At 37.3% G+C, this 16,671-nt stretch overlaps 3 protein-coding genes across 6 annotated transcripts; 1 reads left to right on the forward strand and 2 right to left on the reverse strand.

Moving 5' to 3' along the window:
• LOC18603104 (CBL-interacting serine/threonine-protein kinase 7) lies at nt 2,360-3,979 on the forward strand. Its single transcript, XM_007034870.2, has one exon. The coding sequence runs from the start codon at nt 2,460-2,462 to the stop codon at nt 3,813-3,815; it is 1,356 nt and encodes a 451-aa protein (XP_007034932.1). The 5' UTR covers nt 2,360-2,459; the 3' UTR covers nt 3,816-3,979.
• Nucleotides 4,603-7,725, reverse strand: LOC18603105 (pentatricopeptide repeat-containing protein At3g23020). The gene has a single exon (XM_007034871.2). The coding sequence runs from the start codon at nt 7,524-7,526 to the stop codon at nt 4,944-4,946; it is 2,583 nt and encodes an 860-aa protein (XP_007034933.2). The 5' UTR covers nt 7,527-7,725; the 3' UTR covers nt 4,603-4,943.
• On the reverse strand, nt 8,401-16,437 carry LOC18603106 (acylamino-acid-releasing enzyme). Of its 4 annotated transcripts, none has more exons than XM_007034872.2 (18): nt 16,176-16,430; nt 14,801-14,976; nt 14,381-14,690; nt 13,863-14,084; nt 13,546-13,764; nt 13,357-13,425; nt 12,409-12,547; nt 11,888-12,039; nt 11,718-11,800; nt 11,494-11,615; nt 11,335-11,413; nt 10,571-10,742; nt 10,135-10,195; nt 9,897-10,019; nt 9,551-9,748; nt 9,155-9,223; nt 8,832-8,908; nt 8,401-8,723 (listed from the first exon to the last, which is right to left on the reverse strand). In XM_007034872.2, the coding sequence occupies exons 1-18, from the start codon at nt 16,331-16,333 to the stop codon at nt 8,660-8,662; spliced, it is 2,493 nt and encodes an 830-aa protein (XP_007034934.2). In that variant the 5' UTR covers nt 16,334-16,430; the 3' UTR covers nt 8,401-8,659. The 4 variants fall into 4 exon arrangements, with proteins under 4 accessions (XP_007034934.2, XP_017974968.1, XP_017974967.1 ...); XM_018119479.1 differs by having other exon boundaries at nt 16,086-16,205; XM_018119478.1 differs by having other exon boundaries at nt 16,024-16,205.

Below are 16,671 nucleotides of genomic sequence, written 5' to 3' on the forward strand. Positions count from 1 at the left end.
TTGGAAGAAAAACACTCTTGTAAACTGTTGAAATGTAGACGTGGAGAGTGGGGGAATGGAGCTATCACCTCATAATTTGCAAGTAGAAGAAATTATTGTTTTGGTGTGCTGCTGGCGCAAGCCAACATGCGAAGCTAAAATTTCGTTGCTGCTGCTGCCTCTAGTTTTCTAACTTATACCGTGGGTCCTGCGCAGCCTTAATAGGTCACCAGCATGCCTCCATGGCGCTTCCACAGCCGTCCAACTCAACCCAATAGCAATGCACCAACCTCCAGCAACATGACAATCTTATGCAACGCGCCCATCCAACCACACGCCATCTTCAGAGCCTTCAACGCCGTTATGCATACTTCACATTGCTACTCAAGTTTACCAAAAAACCCATCACCCATTTTTTGTTAAATGATGATTAGTCCAATAATATTAGATCATATATATATTAAAAGATTCGAGGGAGTTTTATATGGAACGTGAAATGTCACTCGTTACTTTGTTCTGGATGATCATGCAGAAGCATGCAAGGACAAGCTGTTGATCAGCTAGCTGTTCACAGTGTGTATCCCGTGAGGCGATGATTCTAAGAAAGAACGTAAAATGGTACAAGGAAACTGCAAAAAGTAGGTGATATATAATGATATTTTCAACAGGTGCTGATGAATTTTGACTAGCAGTAGTCCCAACTTGCAAAAGAAAATGGACCTTAAAAAATATCTTGTCAAAGAGGAAAAATCAGAAGGGATTAGTGACGGCCAGTTAATACACCAATTTGATTAAGATAAACAGATGCTTTGCATATTCGAGTTTGTCACTCCATTTTCCATAGAAAAAGTCTCCTTGGGAAGAGATTAGAGCCAAATATAATAATAAGGGAAATGATAAAAGTTAGAAGATGGGTTAATGGTGGTTCGTTCCCATTTCATTTTCTAAAGCGTAGGGGGTATTCTTTTATATTAATTTCTATGGTGTGGCTTTGGCATCATGGTCTTAATTGTTAGTGGAAGTACTTTTCATTAGTAGTCTTTTGTAATATCAACTGGCTTTTCCATATTGCTTTGTTTCATCTTTGACGCCACTTTGAGAGCAAATTAGAGACGGTTTAGGCCGTGAGATTGGAAACTATATGATCAATAATTTTTATTCCATCTCATCAATCTTTCTGTCTCGGTATTGTGCGTACCAAAATAATCCACCTCCCTTTACCAAAATATCTCCTCTCATAATTAAGACTTGGAATAGATTCAATCCAATTTAAGTAAGTATGCATCGAATTTGATTTAACACGTGATGTTTGTATATCATTTATTTAAAGAAATTTCTTATGTCTTTAAATTTCTCTTATATATATATATATATATATATATGAGAATTTCNTTTACTTCTTATATATATATATATATATATATATGAGAATTTCATTAAAAGAAAGATTATAAAACTTATTTTATAAAATGATAATAGTGTAAGACTGTATAAGAAAATACATAAAATTTCATTTATTTGGTCTGTATATATAAAAACAAAATGAAAGCGGTCCAATTATAATGAGATCAAACAATAGCTGAAGGCAATCACACAAAGTTCCTCATCACATAACAAAACAAGCTTAAGCAAATAGACCTAATCATCCCACCACAACCGGAATAAAATCTTTTACATATATAAATTAATTAACTTGGCTATTACCTATTGCATTCTATAACAAGAAATAATCCTCTCTCGTTGTATATATAAAAAAAAACCTCAATATAATTCTACAATTCGATGATTGAAAGATATTTTGAAGGCATGCATTGTTAATAACGTTAGGGAAAAGTCACATACATAGGGGCAAGAGCATGGTTAGGTTGCCTCACCTCGCCGACGGTATGTTTAAAATTTTAGTATTTATTTAGATAAATATATGTTATATTAATAATTATATTTATAGATTCTAAGATGAATAAGAGATTAATTAAATAATTCAATATAGTTAAAACAAGAAATGATTTTGTAAAAATAAATCATCCAAACAATGAATTCGGGTAGGATTATGTACCTAAATAAGAAAGCAAAATTAGAGAAGAAATTAAGAATTTTCCAAAAAAAATAAAAAAAAAGAAACGTATTCCATACAACCGTTGGAGATTTATTAAGGAAAAAACAAGTTCAAAGGAATTTGCTACCTAATAATTATCCACAAAAAAACCACCTAAAATAAATGAAAAAATTGAAGTCCAAATCAAGAAGCAACAAATACGCAAAGCCTAAAGGGCAGTTAAGGAAATCTAAAAAAAGGGGAAAAGCCCAACCGGACCTGACTCTTTGACAGTGGGAAGCCAACCAAACCAAACTCGCTTTTCCCCCACTATATAACCAAACTCCCCTTCCCAAGTATTCCTTGTTGTGGCAGTCTCTATTTTTGCTTCAGCCTCTCTTTTCCCCACCACCCACCCACCCACCACTTTGCATCACCGTAAACCATGCCATCAGGGGCTCCACAGCCGCCGCCAGCACCAGCACCGTCTCCGCCACCACCACAACAAGCACCACTATTAACACTCATCCGTACTAAAACACCCACCACCATACTCTTAGGTAAGTACCAGTTGGGTCGCTTGTTGGGCCGTGGAAGCTTTGCAAAAGTTCACGAGGCAACATCACTAGAGGACAGCAACAACGTTGTGGCGATTAAGATTATAGACAAGACGAAGACAGTTGACGCTGCCATGGAACCAAGAATAATCCGGGAAGTTGCAGCTATGTGCCGTCTCCAACAGCACCCCAACATTCTTAAAATCCACGAAGTCATGGCGTCAAAGACCAAGATCTACCTCGTCATGGAGCTAGCCTCCGGAGGTGAACTTTTCGCCAAAGTGTTACGCCGTGGCCGCTTAGCTGAACCAGCCGTACGTAGGTACTTTTCCCAACTCATTTCCGCCCTCCATTTCTGCCACCAAAACGGTGTCGCCCACCGTGATGTAAAGCCACAAAACCTTTTACTAGACCAAAATGGTAACCTCAAAGTTTCAGACTTTGGTCTCTCAGCTCTCCCTGAACAGCTAAACAACGGGCTTCTACATACAGCTTGTGGAACACCGGCGTATACAGCTCCGGAGGTGGTTCGGAGGAAAGGATACGATGGTCCCAAGGCGGATGCTTGGTCTTGTGGGGTCATTTTATTTGTTTTGCTGGCGGGTTATTTACCCTTCGATGATAGTAACTTGGTGGCTATGTATAAAAAGATTCATCGCAGGGAGTTTCAGTTCCCATCCTGGATATCAAAGCAAGCAAAAGCTATAATATGGCAGCTTTTAGACCCGAATCCTCACGCGAGAATGGGCATAGAAAAGTTAATGGAAACTTCATGGTTTAAGAAAACTTTAACGGCATTTACGTCATCGAACAACCAACAAGAAAGTTTGTTACATGACCGGAAGTTAAAACATGACATGGTTTCTAATGGAGTTAATGCTTTTGATATAATATCTCTGTCTTCAGGGTTGGATTTGTCAGGGCTTTTTGAAGGAGGAAATAATAAGAGGAAGGAAAAGAGGTATACAACTTCGATTGAGTCACTGGATGGGGTGGTGGAGAGGGTTAGGGAGGTAGGGGAGAGATTGGGGTATAGGGTAGAGAGAGGGAAAAGAGGGGTTGTGGGGTTGGGGAAAGGAAGGGTGGTGTTGGTGGTGGAGATGGTGGAGATTGCAGAGTCGTTTGTTCTGGTGGAGGCGAAGGTGATGGAAGGGTGGCCGGAGTTTGAGGAAGGGCAGTGGTTAGATTTGGAAGCCGGGCTTGGAGACATTTTTGTTTCTTGGGGCAATGATGTTGTAGGTTGATGGTTTTGTTTGTAATACTAATGTACATGGAAATTTTTTCCTTCTTTTTCATTTTTGGTTTATTGTTAGTGTTATTGGGGTTTCTTTTTCTTGGATCTGAATCGATGTAAATAGTGATATTAAAGATTAATTTTTGCAGCTGGATAAAAGTTTCTTTTCGTTAATTTCTTGGCCATTTTCATATATTCTCAGAATTTTATGTAGAATTGACTGTTTTGTAGGGGAGCCTTATTGCTATCAATTCCAGAAACAGAAAAATGTTGAAATAAGAAAATTTGATGCAAAAGTGATGTTGATTGCCAATATCGTTCACAGGCAGGCAAAAATCAATGCCACACAATGACACAAGAATACAATAAGCTATGAGAGTTTTCAAAGCTAGATCCTGTTCTTTTGAGTGCGCAGTTGGTGGTGATCACTGTTCACAGTTGTGATTCAGTTCATAGATCTAGGGTAATAAGAGACAAAGGAGAGATCAGATGAGTCAAATTACAGTCCAGGGACAAAACATATCATCTAGTTGTTCACGTAAGAAAAAGAACATGCTCTTGTTGTTCCTGGAAAGTCATGTGCAGATATGGATGCCACAGCACTGAGCAATGTGCTAAGGTGCTGCATATCAAACAGCAACATAGAACAATTACAAGTTGAAATTTTCATGTCATTGAAACCTCTGCAAATTAATTTACAAACCTGTTTGACCCAAAGAGCTGCCTATGAAACGCGTGAACATTGAGAAGTCAACAAATTCCACGCATATGGATGAGATGTGTTTGCAAACAACAAATAGATCAGCCAAACTAGCGGACTTCTTAATTCTTTCATTCATACTAATAACACAACATAATTTACATAATGCTCAATTAAACCTTCCAGCAGAAAACAAGGTGCTACGTATAAAGGAACACTATTTACTCTTCCAGCATCAGCCTAAGTTCTAGAACTTTTCCTCTACTAAATATACAAAATACAAAAGCTAAACACACTGTCATGGACATTAAATTTAACAGTGCATCTCAGCTATACATTTGTGAGGCTTTTGATTAAAGTTTTATCTATCAGTTCATCTCTAGGCTTCAATGATCCGACAATGAACTCAAACCCAAAAAGTCAGTTGCAAGAGAAAGCCTAAGCATAGTTGTCAGCATAGTTGTCAGCATCGTCTTCATCCGATCCAACTACTGAGGAAAGGGTGGAAATCCATGCTTGCAAACCACTCTGAGCATCCTTCTTCCTTGTTACTTGTAGCCTGTTAACAGCCCGCTTTGGAACTCCACATTTCGTGAGAACAAATCCAAGTGATTTGAATGTACTATCATCAGGTTGAATGCAAGCACTCATCATTTCCTTAAAAGTTCTAACTGCCTCCCTGAATCTCCCATCCATGGCATACAGCCCAAGCACATTATTATAACTCAACAAATCAGTTAGAAGTCCCAGGTCTCTCATCTGTTTTGCTATATGAGTGGCTTCCTCAAACCTCCCATTTCTTTTATACATACACAGCATCATGGCATATGAAAATTCATTTGCATCTCCCTTTTGCTTTAAGTTCTTGAAAATCGCTTCTGCTTGACTAACCATTGAGCGCTTGCTGTAGAGGTCAATCATACAATTTGAAGAATACACATCAGGGTGGAATCCTGACAACTGAAGTAGTTCATAAACCTCCTGTGCTTCTTTCAAGTAACCAACTTTTGTATAAAGCTTAATCAATGAGTTGTATGTAACAGCATTTCCAGGCAATCCAGCACTTTTCATTGCATTAACATAACTGGTAGCTTCTTTAACACTTCCAAGATCAGCAAAAGCATTTATCAATACACCATAGACAACAACATCAGGCTCCACCTTATACTGAATCATCTCGCCATACAGTCCTTCAGCCATTTCCAGTTCTCCTAATTTTACAAAGCTTGAGATCACAGCACAATAAGGGATGCAATCACTTATAAATCCTGCTTCCTGCATCTTCTTCAGGTAGCATTTTGCCACATGTGGTAAGTCTGCACTAGCCAAAATCTGTATGAGAGAATTATAACTGCATTTGTCTGGAACTACACCATGACCCTGCATGCTATCAAATAACCAACATGCTTTTTCAAAACTCTTCCCTATCCCATAAGCTTTAATCATTACATTAAACTCAAGGACAGTAAGCGTCTCCCTTTCTTGGCAACAGACAAAAACTTTTTCAGCTTCAAAAACATGTCCCCGCTCCCCAAATGCATCAATGTTTGCAGAGTAGCCCTCTGAACTCATATTCCCTGCAAGGTGAAACCTCCTGAACCATAACCACGACTTCTCAAGCATCCCAGCTTCTATGTACATTCTGGTCAGAGCAGATTGCGTATATTCATCAATTTCAAGAAGTTGTTCATCCATCTCATTTATGAGGTCTTCAGCTTCACTAACCATTTGCCTTATTGAGTATGCATACAAGAGGGTGCGATAACTCACAAGATCTGGTTCAAGGCAGACCTCCTTCATCTTTGCAAAATAGCCTGCTGCCATCTTTATATCATCATGCTTAGCATGGAGAGAGATGAGAATATTATATGTTCTAGTGTCAGGTAGGCACTGAACCTCCTCCATCTTCTTCATAAGTGAAGCCACTTCTTCTAACTTTCCATGATTACCGCAAATGTGAATCATTGTATTAAAAGTGACAGTAGTTGGAACAATCCCTTCTCTAAGCATCATTTCAAATGTTTCAGAAGCCTCTTGAAGCTGCCCTGCCTTTCCATATGTATCTATCAAAGTGTTATACGTATACGAGCTTAAATGTAAATCACTTCCCACTGCACTGAATGTTTCACTTCCATCATGCTTCAAAGATCCATTCCATGACCACTTCTTGAAAAACTCCTCAGCATTTTGAAACTCACCCGCTTTCTTATACAACTGCACAACGATTCCCATAGTCACCTCATCAGGCTCCATCCCTTGCTTATTCATCTTTCCAAGCCAACAAAGAGCCTGTTGCTTCTTCCCACCTTTACTATAAACATCAATCAAAGTACCATAAGTAGAATTAATCGGTTTGATCCCTCTAAAAGTCATCTCGTTCCATAACCTCTCAACATAACCCCATTTATGAGCTTTCCCAAGAATTCTAAACATAATATTGTAATGAATTACATTCAACTCGTAACACTGTTTTCTCTTAAACCACTCAAAAATCTCTAAAGCCCGTTCCCAACTTGATTGCTCCTTTAAAATTATACTCCTTTCTTTGTTACTTAACTTTTCAGCCCACGGCTTCAATGCCTCATCCAAATCCTTAACGTTATCCAAAGCTCCCAAAATCGCTGGAATACAACCTCCATAGGAAACCCATTTCGTCGAACACTTGGCCTGCATTTTCTCCACCAAATTTTTCCCATTAAATCCACCAAATTTACCTCCTTTATTTACAAATTTGAAACTCTGCCTCTTTTTTTCTCTCCTTTCTCTACCTGGGTTTTTCTCCAAAGTCTGATCACTTGGCTCAGGTTGATTATCAAGAGTTTGTTTTCGAACTCCATGGAATTTCTTGGTTCCTCCTCCATTGGGAGTCTCGAGAAGTCTATGTTGCTTGTTTCTGTTGATGGGTTCGAGTTTTTCTAGTGGAGAAACTGAAACTGAAACTCCTGAAATGTTGGGTGCTGAAGTTTTTGTGGAGCACAAAATGTTGAAGCAACTGGTGTCTAGCTGGAGTTTTGCAAACATTGCTATTTTTGCTCAGACAAAAATGGTATTTTGTGAAAATTGAAGTGAAGTAAGAACTGAGAATTATAGTGGTAACATGTTTTTCTGGGTAACGGGTTTTGATGCTAAAGAGTTTTTCAGTTTAAGGTTTTGGTGTTGGAAGATATCCAAATTGGTGCAGCATATGCATATCTTTGGTAAGTACTTACTTACTTATGAACCATCTGCATATCTTTGGTAAGTACTTACTTACTTATGAACCATCTACACGGTGGACTTTGGACAGACAGAACTCAGAACTTTTTCTGTCAGTACATTTTTTTTTGTGTGTCTTTTCCCCTTTCTATCCTCTAAGAAAAAATGCCCTTTAACTTACAGCCAAGTGATAGAAAATTTCAGAACTCAGACATCTTCCAGACCCAAGATTTCTATCCAGATTTCAAGTTACCATGTTGCTTGAACTTAAAAAAGTTCCTCGTATTAATGGATATGTGCCCTTTAACTCTTAATGGGGTAAAATTTTAATTAAAATTAATATCAAAAGCTTTATTAGCAATAATTTTAAGTAAAGAAATTGTAAGAATTCATTTTTAACAAGTGCCCTATCAGGCTACTGAATTACTAATGCATCCAACACCCTTTTTTCCAGAGGTGCTTAGGTAAAAGATTCTATTAAACTTCATATATTCAAAGCATAAGAATGTCTTTAGCATTCAATGCAAAACGATTCTTTCTAGTGCCTTATTTAGTAGTTTGTGACCGTCCGGTCAAAGTGAGCTTCTCTAGTGGATATGGTAGATTTCAGTCGGCCCTGCTTCACACCGGCTGAGGTCATGGCAAGTATTCTATTCTTCTTAAAGAAAACAATAACAAACAGAATATAAAGCCTTAGAAGGAATCCACAAATAGAAGTGAACATGATTATATTATAAGGAAATTCCACAGGTGTTTCTGTATGCAGAAAATGAGGGTACACCTAAAAACAAGAATCATTACATTATTGAATGTCTTGTACGGACGAGCCATCTTAAATACGATTGCGATGATTAATTTCTTGATTACCAAAGGGCATGATCCCCAAGTAACTATTGGCTAAAGATCAAGGACTTAAGATTCAGACCATACAACAGCTGTGACACAACACAAAAACTTGTTCATTGGCAATACCTCTTGAACCACATACCAATATTAAGAAAGCTTTCGAAGTCAGATTGTGGTCTGCAGAGAAAGAGTATGTATCAGACTTCAACAGTATGATATCGCCTTTAGGTTTTCCTTGTGATTAAGTTTAGCAAAATCGTAAGTTTCTTCAGGGCATGTGATTACCTCTCAATTGCATGAATGTCATTGGGAAACATGATAACTTTGGTCTCAACTCCTCTCTCTTTTAATGCCCGTGAATACTGCAAGTTTCATTCGTCAATATCATATGTGGGCACATCACACCAACTTTTAAATCAGAAAAAGAATGTGTGCATGCGGATGAGAGAATCATATTCCAGAAAACTTCAACTTTATCCCCCTTTACTATTATGTGTAATAACTGATAACTCAAGCTCCTACAGAAGTCTGGATATCCAGTATCCACATTAAAAATAAAATTAAATATTCATCATAGTTCATGCTAAAGAAAGGAATGGTAATCTTACTTGCAATCCGTTGGAAACTGGGACACGAAGATCCTGAGCACCTAAAAGAAAGAGGGTTGGAGCTTTAACCTGCCAAGACAAGAAAAAAATGACTTTATACCATCACATTATGGTGCTTACTTGAAGCAGTTAGTTCAAATTATACCTTTTTGAAGAGAAATCAATGCAAATGCTAGGATACCATGCATATGCTACTACAGCCTAAATAACCCTCACTCCTTCATGTTCCTACCAATATACACAACGAATTTGTTGATTCCGTAAACATATATAATATCTAATTTTGCATCAAAGGATGCTAAGCTTGAACCAGTGGCAAAGCATGCCATGCTAATTAGTTTGATAGGCACGACTGCCACAGGCATCATAGAAGAAAACTAGTCTTTATTTAAGTACCTTTGAGATATGTGATATAGGCGACTTGTTGTAAAGGTGAGTCAGGTGCTCAGCTGAAGGTGCTTCAGCGTAGATACTTTTTCCATTGCTTCCATAGGATTCAACATAACACCAATCAGGGATATCTGTTATACCAACCATTGATGAAAGATTACAAACTGGATTCCTCACAGCAGCCGCAACAAACTTATCTGGTGCCTGTAGAAAGTGAGTAATTGGTCCAATTCTTAAGCCACTTCCCAATTGTGGAGACATATATGTAATAGCAAAAACATAAAGGTTCCCCGCTAAAGGACATTTGTTGATCACTAGAACTCGTTTACGTTACTTTAAGAGAGAGCTCTACCTGGCCAATCAAGTGAGTGGTCAGAAAGCCACCATGAGAACCACCAAGAACAGTTATTTTAGATGGGTTGGCAAGTCCTTTCTCAATGACATAATCTATGGCTGTGAGCACATCATTGACATCCTGCACATGAGTCAAGGAGTGAGGGTTCAAAATTCACATGACAATGCTTTAATTACTCTCAACCAAGATAAGTTAATGGCCTGAACATGTAATAAAACTGATCAAGAATAAGCACCTGAGACCCAATTTTCCCAGGAAGTGATTGCAATGCTTCCTCACCAAATCCCAGTGAACCTCTGAAATAAATTAGCATGTTAGATGAAAATAAAGGTTATGCCAGCCATTTGATGTTGATAAAATCGTAAAAGCTGATTTTTAAATTTCTTAAGCATGTGAAAGCAGAGATCACAGAGGATCTGCACAGATATTTTAGTGTCAGCAATTTCATGATGTGCTGTACTAAAAGAAATCAGCACAGCACTCTCACCTTAATAAAGTACCAAATATGATATCAAAGCATATTATGAAGGAAAATTTAAGCAAGCATAGTGAAAATTAAATGGCAAGAAAAGAAGAGAGTTATCTTTAATCAAATACTCAAAGATAAAAACAAATGGATTCTGATCTCAGTTAAAATTTTTCTGAAGAAGTTATGATATATTTTCACTCACCTATAATTTACAATTAATAAGCTGTAACCAATAGAAGAGAGAAATGCCGATGACTTTGAGAAGCTTGACAAGGAGACAGAATGTGGGCCCCCATGAAGCATCACTATTAGTGGATCAGTTCCATCATTTTTCTTGGAAGATACAAATATTGCCTCAAAAGGTTTAGCAGCTCCTGAATCAATTGGACAAATAACATCATCAAAATCTTTTCTTTTTGCCACATTTGAATTTGGAAGTACTATGATTAAGGTTTCCAGAAATGAAGAAAGAGATAAACAGTATTCTTTTATCTGAAAAGAGATCAATCTCCACAGTTGCATTAGATCCAATACTAATCAGAGGGCAACGAAATACCATAGCAAAGAAAACATTTAGTTTAGCCTAGGAATCAATCACAAATATATGATGTCTTATCTTGTGCACTTTTCTTACAAAACATCCTACTCTGTATTGTAATACAAGTGCATTAATCAACTAAAATCAGAGTGTAAATGTTGCAAACATAAAATCATGCTTTTGTCTTTTCCTTTATGGATTTCAATGTGATTGAGGGAGGTTTTGGGAGCAGCTTTCAAGTTTTCATTTAAGTTTTTCCAGTAGTTGCCATCATCAGCACAAGCATCTTTTCGACCGTCACTAGGATAAACTATTTTTTTTAAAAAAATAGTTTAAACAAAGGAACACTTTTACTCTTAGCTGTACTTATTGGAGCATGTTGAGATATATAAAAATCAATGGCATTGAACCAAACAAGTTTACGCTACCTTTTGTTAAGCAATCAGAAACATCCTTAACTGGTATTTGCAGAATGCTAAACTGATGAGATGAAAGCAGAGACATGACCTGTAGCATCATATGTAAACATTTAAATAACAACTCCGGAAGAAATGCAGATCAGATGAACAAAAGCAAGCAAAATAAACCTTCTCAGAACATCTGAAAATGGGGCTCGACACATTTAACCAATGCCATCCGGTGCTATTGTTTGCTTTGTCAACAAGACAGCCGTACTTGATTTGAGGAACATCTATAGGACTGCTACACACTTTGAGATGACAAAAAAAACAACTACAAAGTTTATTTCTCTTTTTCTTTAAAAAAAAGGAGGGAGGGATCATTGGTTAAGAAAAAAAAAAAAACATTTTACCAGCAATTACATTGTCCCCATCTAGTGTAAGAACATTCCACGAGAAATCTGAGTCAGCAGGGCTGATACGTAATACTTTGCCACTGTAATATGATAATAACATCATCAGGTAATGAAGCAAGAATATAAAATTCTATGCACATGATAAAAGACATTTCACCAATAGTCACCTTATCACATTTACAGAAAGTATCACTTGACAGCTGTGCCAGTAGGAAGATAAAATCATAGTGCATCCATCAGAAAGCCATGGCTTACTAAGAAAACTTGAACAGTAAAGCCCTGGTAAGTGACCATCCTCAGCACAGTTCACAATTGGAATCTGCTAAGATTTGATAGAATGAGAACAGAATAAACAGTCATACGTGATTTTAAGATAGTAGAGAATAAATATAACATATGATTGCAGCATGTAAGTATTTCCATTGATCAAAAAAATCATCGTAATGACCCAGTTTAGTTTTGTTATATTCTAAAACAGTAGAATATGGCAAAACCAAGTCCAGCCAAAGAGAAAACAAAGAGGAAAGAAAGAGCACCCACTGAAGAGCATGAGGCTGGGTATTGGGGGTTTTGGGTGCGTTGTTGTTTTAGTTTTTTTTTACTTTTTACCCTTTTCTTAAAATGAAAAATTTTCAATTAGTGCTGCTTATCACATTCAACTTAAGCAGAGAACAAATGGAGAGCTTACCACATCAATGATTTTTGTAGATGAGCATAGCTTGCCACCAGTTGGCCAATCAATTCGTTGAAGAGAATCAGTTGCAGAGTGTGCCCCAGAATCCACTGAGGCTTTTGCAGACAGAAACATGAGGAACTTTCCATCTGGGCTGAGGGAAAAGAAACATAATTCAAATCAGCAAGGTCCAAAAAGGTAGCTTGTATGTAAAAAAAGGACTTTTAACAATTTATGCAGCTGCAGACACAAAGGTTCTAGTTAATTAATCAGTATTAAATGGATATAACGCAAACATTGACATTTCGGTAGTTGATGGAAGAATTTCATGGCAAATTAGGCAATTTTGGACAGTCATTCAAGGACTTCCAATCAACAATTTAAACAGTATTCTCTGCAGAGAAGCAACAGATAAAAACATTAAACCAAGAACTGAGTATTCCGCATATAACAGAGTCTTATTTGCACCACAGCAAGAAAAGATGGAACCCAGAAGAGAAAGAGATGGACAGAGTACTCTTCATTCCTAAATTGACCAGTAAAACAAGGGAACAAAAATTATGTACTGATCCACAGCTATCCAAGCAATTAGGAGAAGATAAATTAAAAGTTTAATGGCAATGAAGAATTTAACAAACTCATGTTTTACAAAAAAAGTTGATTTGAACTTAATCAATGCAACATAGATATGACATAGCTGGATGAACGAAAACAGAGTAAGGAAAGGAAGTTTTCCAAGTATGCTAAAGCGTAGAGAAAACATAGATACAACAACAACAAAATAAATCTTTCCCCACTACACAGTGTCAGCTAAGCATAGACATAAATGTTTTATGAAAATTATTCCATGACTTTAAACAAGCACTCTGCTCATGCTATAATGTACAAAATTTAAAAAGATGCTAAATTCAGAATGACGAATAAGAAAGATCATACACCTCAGGCACAAATTGAACAGCATACCTGAATTGTGGAAAGAATGCACTACTTATGCTTTGTGTTAAGTTGACTACTGTCGATTCTTCCGTTGATCTGTCCCCAGAAAATTATACATCATGATTAAAGGTAGCACAGTCAAGTTCCAATGTGAAAATATATGAATGAAGAAAACTTTGAGAAACCAGAAGCCTTTTAATGAAGCAAGTAACTTACTTGAGATCAAACTCAGCAGCCTCTGATTTATAAAGTGGAGCCTTCACCGCATATAATGCACAGGTTCTGTTATAGCAGTATTTTATACCAAGCTTTCTCAGATCAGCTGACCACCCCACAAAAACCAAATATTGTTCTGTGCCTTCCACTTGTGGAGCCCAAACCACCTGGCCTACACTCAAAGACTTTGCAATTCCTTTAACAGCTTCTACCTTGCCACTGTGATATGCACGAAAGTTCAGTTAGGCTCCTGCCACTGCACAAGAACTCTCTAATATGCTATATCATTTATTAAATTGAAAATGATATGTGAAAACCTGTTAACATTGATCACAAATAATGCAGGCTGCCTTTTTCCTGCATAGCATTCCCCCCATTCCTCCTCCCAATCTCCTTGAGCTTTCCAGCTACTGCATTCCTTATCTTTTATAGCACCTTTCCTGTAACCCTGATCGTCAAAAGAAGGCTTGGAGGGAGATGGCTCCTCAGCAACATAAGCAATAAGAGATTCATCAGAGTTCCAGGAGATTCCCTCAAACCTAAACCATCCAGAAAAGTTCCAACTTTTCTAAGTTTGCAGGGATGATAGCTACCAGTACAATTACAGATAACAATGCTGCTGCGGTTGCAAACCCTACTACAACCATCAGTGATGCTCTTACAATTATTGAATAACAGTTTTAGAGTTTCTACTGCAATTTACATACATGAAGGTGAAAATTCAACCAAGTTACATAAGTATCATTTACTTCTGGATGAATGACAAGGTTAACATGATAGCACCAAATCTTATCATCAGAGAAAAGATGATCGAAAGATTCATTAAGTCATTTACCATCCGTCAGCATAGACTGAGCCATGAACAGACTGGGAAATCATGAACTCCTTCTCCAACTGAGATGAACTCCATATTTCAAATTGCGAGGGAGATTCATTTTCAGGATTTCGAATTACAAGAAGCTTTGAACCTGATGGTGAGGGAGCAAATAAAGACACTCCTGTCATCTCTACGGGAAATGGGGCCCATTGGAAGTTTACATTATTAATACTTTCTTTTGAAATACTACTGGACAGCATAAATTTTCGTTTCTTGTTTGCCAAAAGATTTGGTTGGCTAATTGAAAACATTGCCTGGGAGCCTATTCCTGCAGCAACAGTTTCACAAATAGCATAGGATCAGTAATAGCTCTTTGCTTTTCAAATATAAAGAAGGGTAGTAAGAAAGAGAAAGATAAAGAAACTTTAGCTATCCTACCACTGTCAGACTTAAAAATCCATGCCTTGTCAATGCTGGAGATACTAGTAAATTCTTGAAGTAATTTGGATTGGGAAGCATATTCTTCTTCAGTAGCTTCATCTAGCCCAACTGGCAATTCCTTCACCGAACATGCTTTAGAAGAATCCATGGCCAAAACAGCTGACAGTTTTTTGCTACATGTTGGATGGAAAAGAAAATCAATAAGGAAAGAATTAACAGCAAACTAGGCAGAAACATTGAGAATAAGACTGTGCTTCACATATTATAGCAAAAAAATTGTCAATTGATACAATCTATCTACCAAAAAAATCCCATTACCTCATCATCAGATAATAAGTGGCACTCATATAACATCAAAGAAGCACCCGCTATACTCTACTCTACCATCTTATCCAAAAAGAAACAATAAGATGTATTGATAAATTTGAAATTTTATCATATTAGGCCTCTGTTTCAGAAAGCACAGCATATGAACATTGCAAACCAACAAAATTACTACGTTAAAACAGATAATTTAAGAATGGCATTATAGATGCAAAGGAGAAAAGTGAGAAAAAGATGCAATGGGGAATGCTTTGAAAGAATATGGGAGAAGAATCATGGATGTGAAACACTGGTATCCACTGATATGATTTACATTCCAACTTTGAGTAATCTTAAATTCAATAGAGGCTGGTAATTGAAACCAACAGTAGATAAGCCGCCGTACTTTGACGTTGCATATTTTCCTTTTCCATTATCGTTTCTGCTAAGATATTGCCTCAAATACTTATCTAGTTGGCTCCAACCTAAAATCACAAGCAACTCTCAAGTGCTAAGGTAGTGTTTGGATAGAGATTCTAGGTTCATCCAAAACAACAGTCTCAGAAACAGGCATAGATTAGCAGACCTGAAATGATTCAATTCAATTCAAAAGGAACAAAGAAAATTCCTGGCACTCTGCATAGACTAAGTTGCATTCTTTGCGATCATTCCTTGCAGTAAGTTTGAATTACACTTCTTCGCAACTGCACAGGTCTTGCAGACCCGAAACAATAGAGCTTTTAAGCAAAACCGAATTCCCAAAATCAATCTTTCCGAGATATTTCCACTGATTACCCCATCTAAAGGTGCTACAACCATTCAATTAATCAAGATATGATTAGAAGAAGAAACTGATCAGCAACTTTTTAGAATCGAACTGCAATGACAAAAACTAAAATTTATACTTAATAGATCACCCCAACTAATATGAAACAATCAACAAAGAGACTGAACAAAAGATACCCATCAAACAGTTTACCAGCAAAACAGAAAAAAATAGTTCTTCTCACTGAGGCGCAGGACGAAAATGTAGAGAAAGCAGAGAAACGAAGAGAGGGGGTGAGCTTACGTGTAGTGAGAAATGGGAGTTAAGTGAAAGAGTGAGGGACGACGAAGTTGAATAGACAAAAATGGAGGAGACAATCGAGGAGCAGTTGCCAAGGTCACGGACCAATTAGAGATGGTGCTGACACTGTGAAAGGATGCTAACGCCAAAGTCCTATTCATTTCAAGATTCCCACTTTGACATTTTTAATGTCTTCTACAAATACACTGATTTTTTTTTCCTTTTTCTTTTAGAGAAGGAGTAGATGCCCCTGCCAAATATCCAATTCAATGGACAACCATGTAATAGTACCGCTGTATTACGATTGGAACAATATGATTAAGGTAAGTTTGTTTATTACTATAAATAAATAATTATGATAATCGGCCAAACTTTGTGTGGATACGTATGTCTTTGTCGTTTTGCCATTGGAATATCATATTGCCCAGGGACAGGTATGGGCCCTTAACCATACATACTAGGCCTCTTCACTCCAGCCTGACGGGGTGGGACGGGCATG

Source organism: Theobroma cacao, chromosome 4, assembly GCF_000208745.1.
Source record: "Theobroma cacao cultivar B97-61/B2 chromosome 4, Criollo_cocoa_genome_V2, whole genome shotgun sequence".
Classification (NCBI taxonomy): Eukaryota; Viridiplantae; Streptophyta; class Magnoliopsida; order Malvales; family Malvaceae; genus Theobroma; species Theobroma cacao.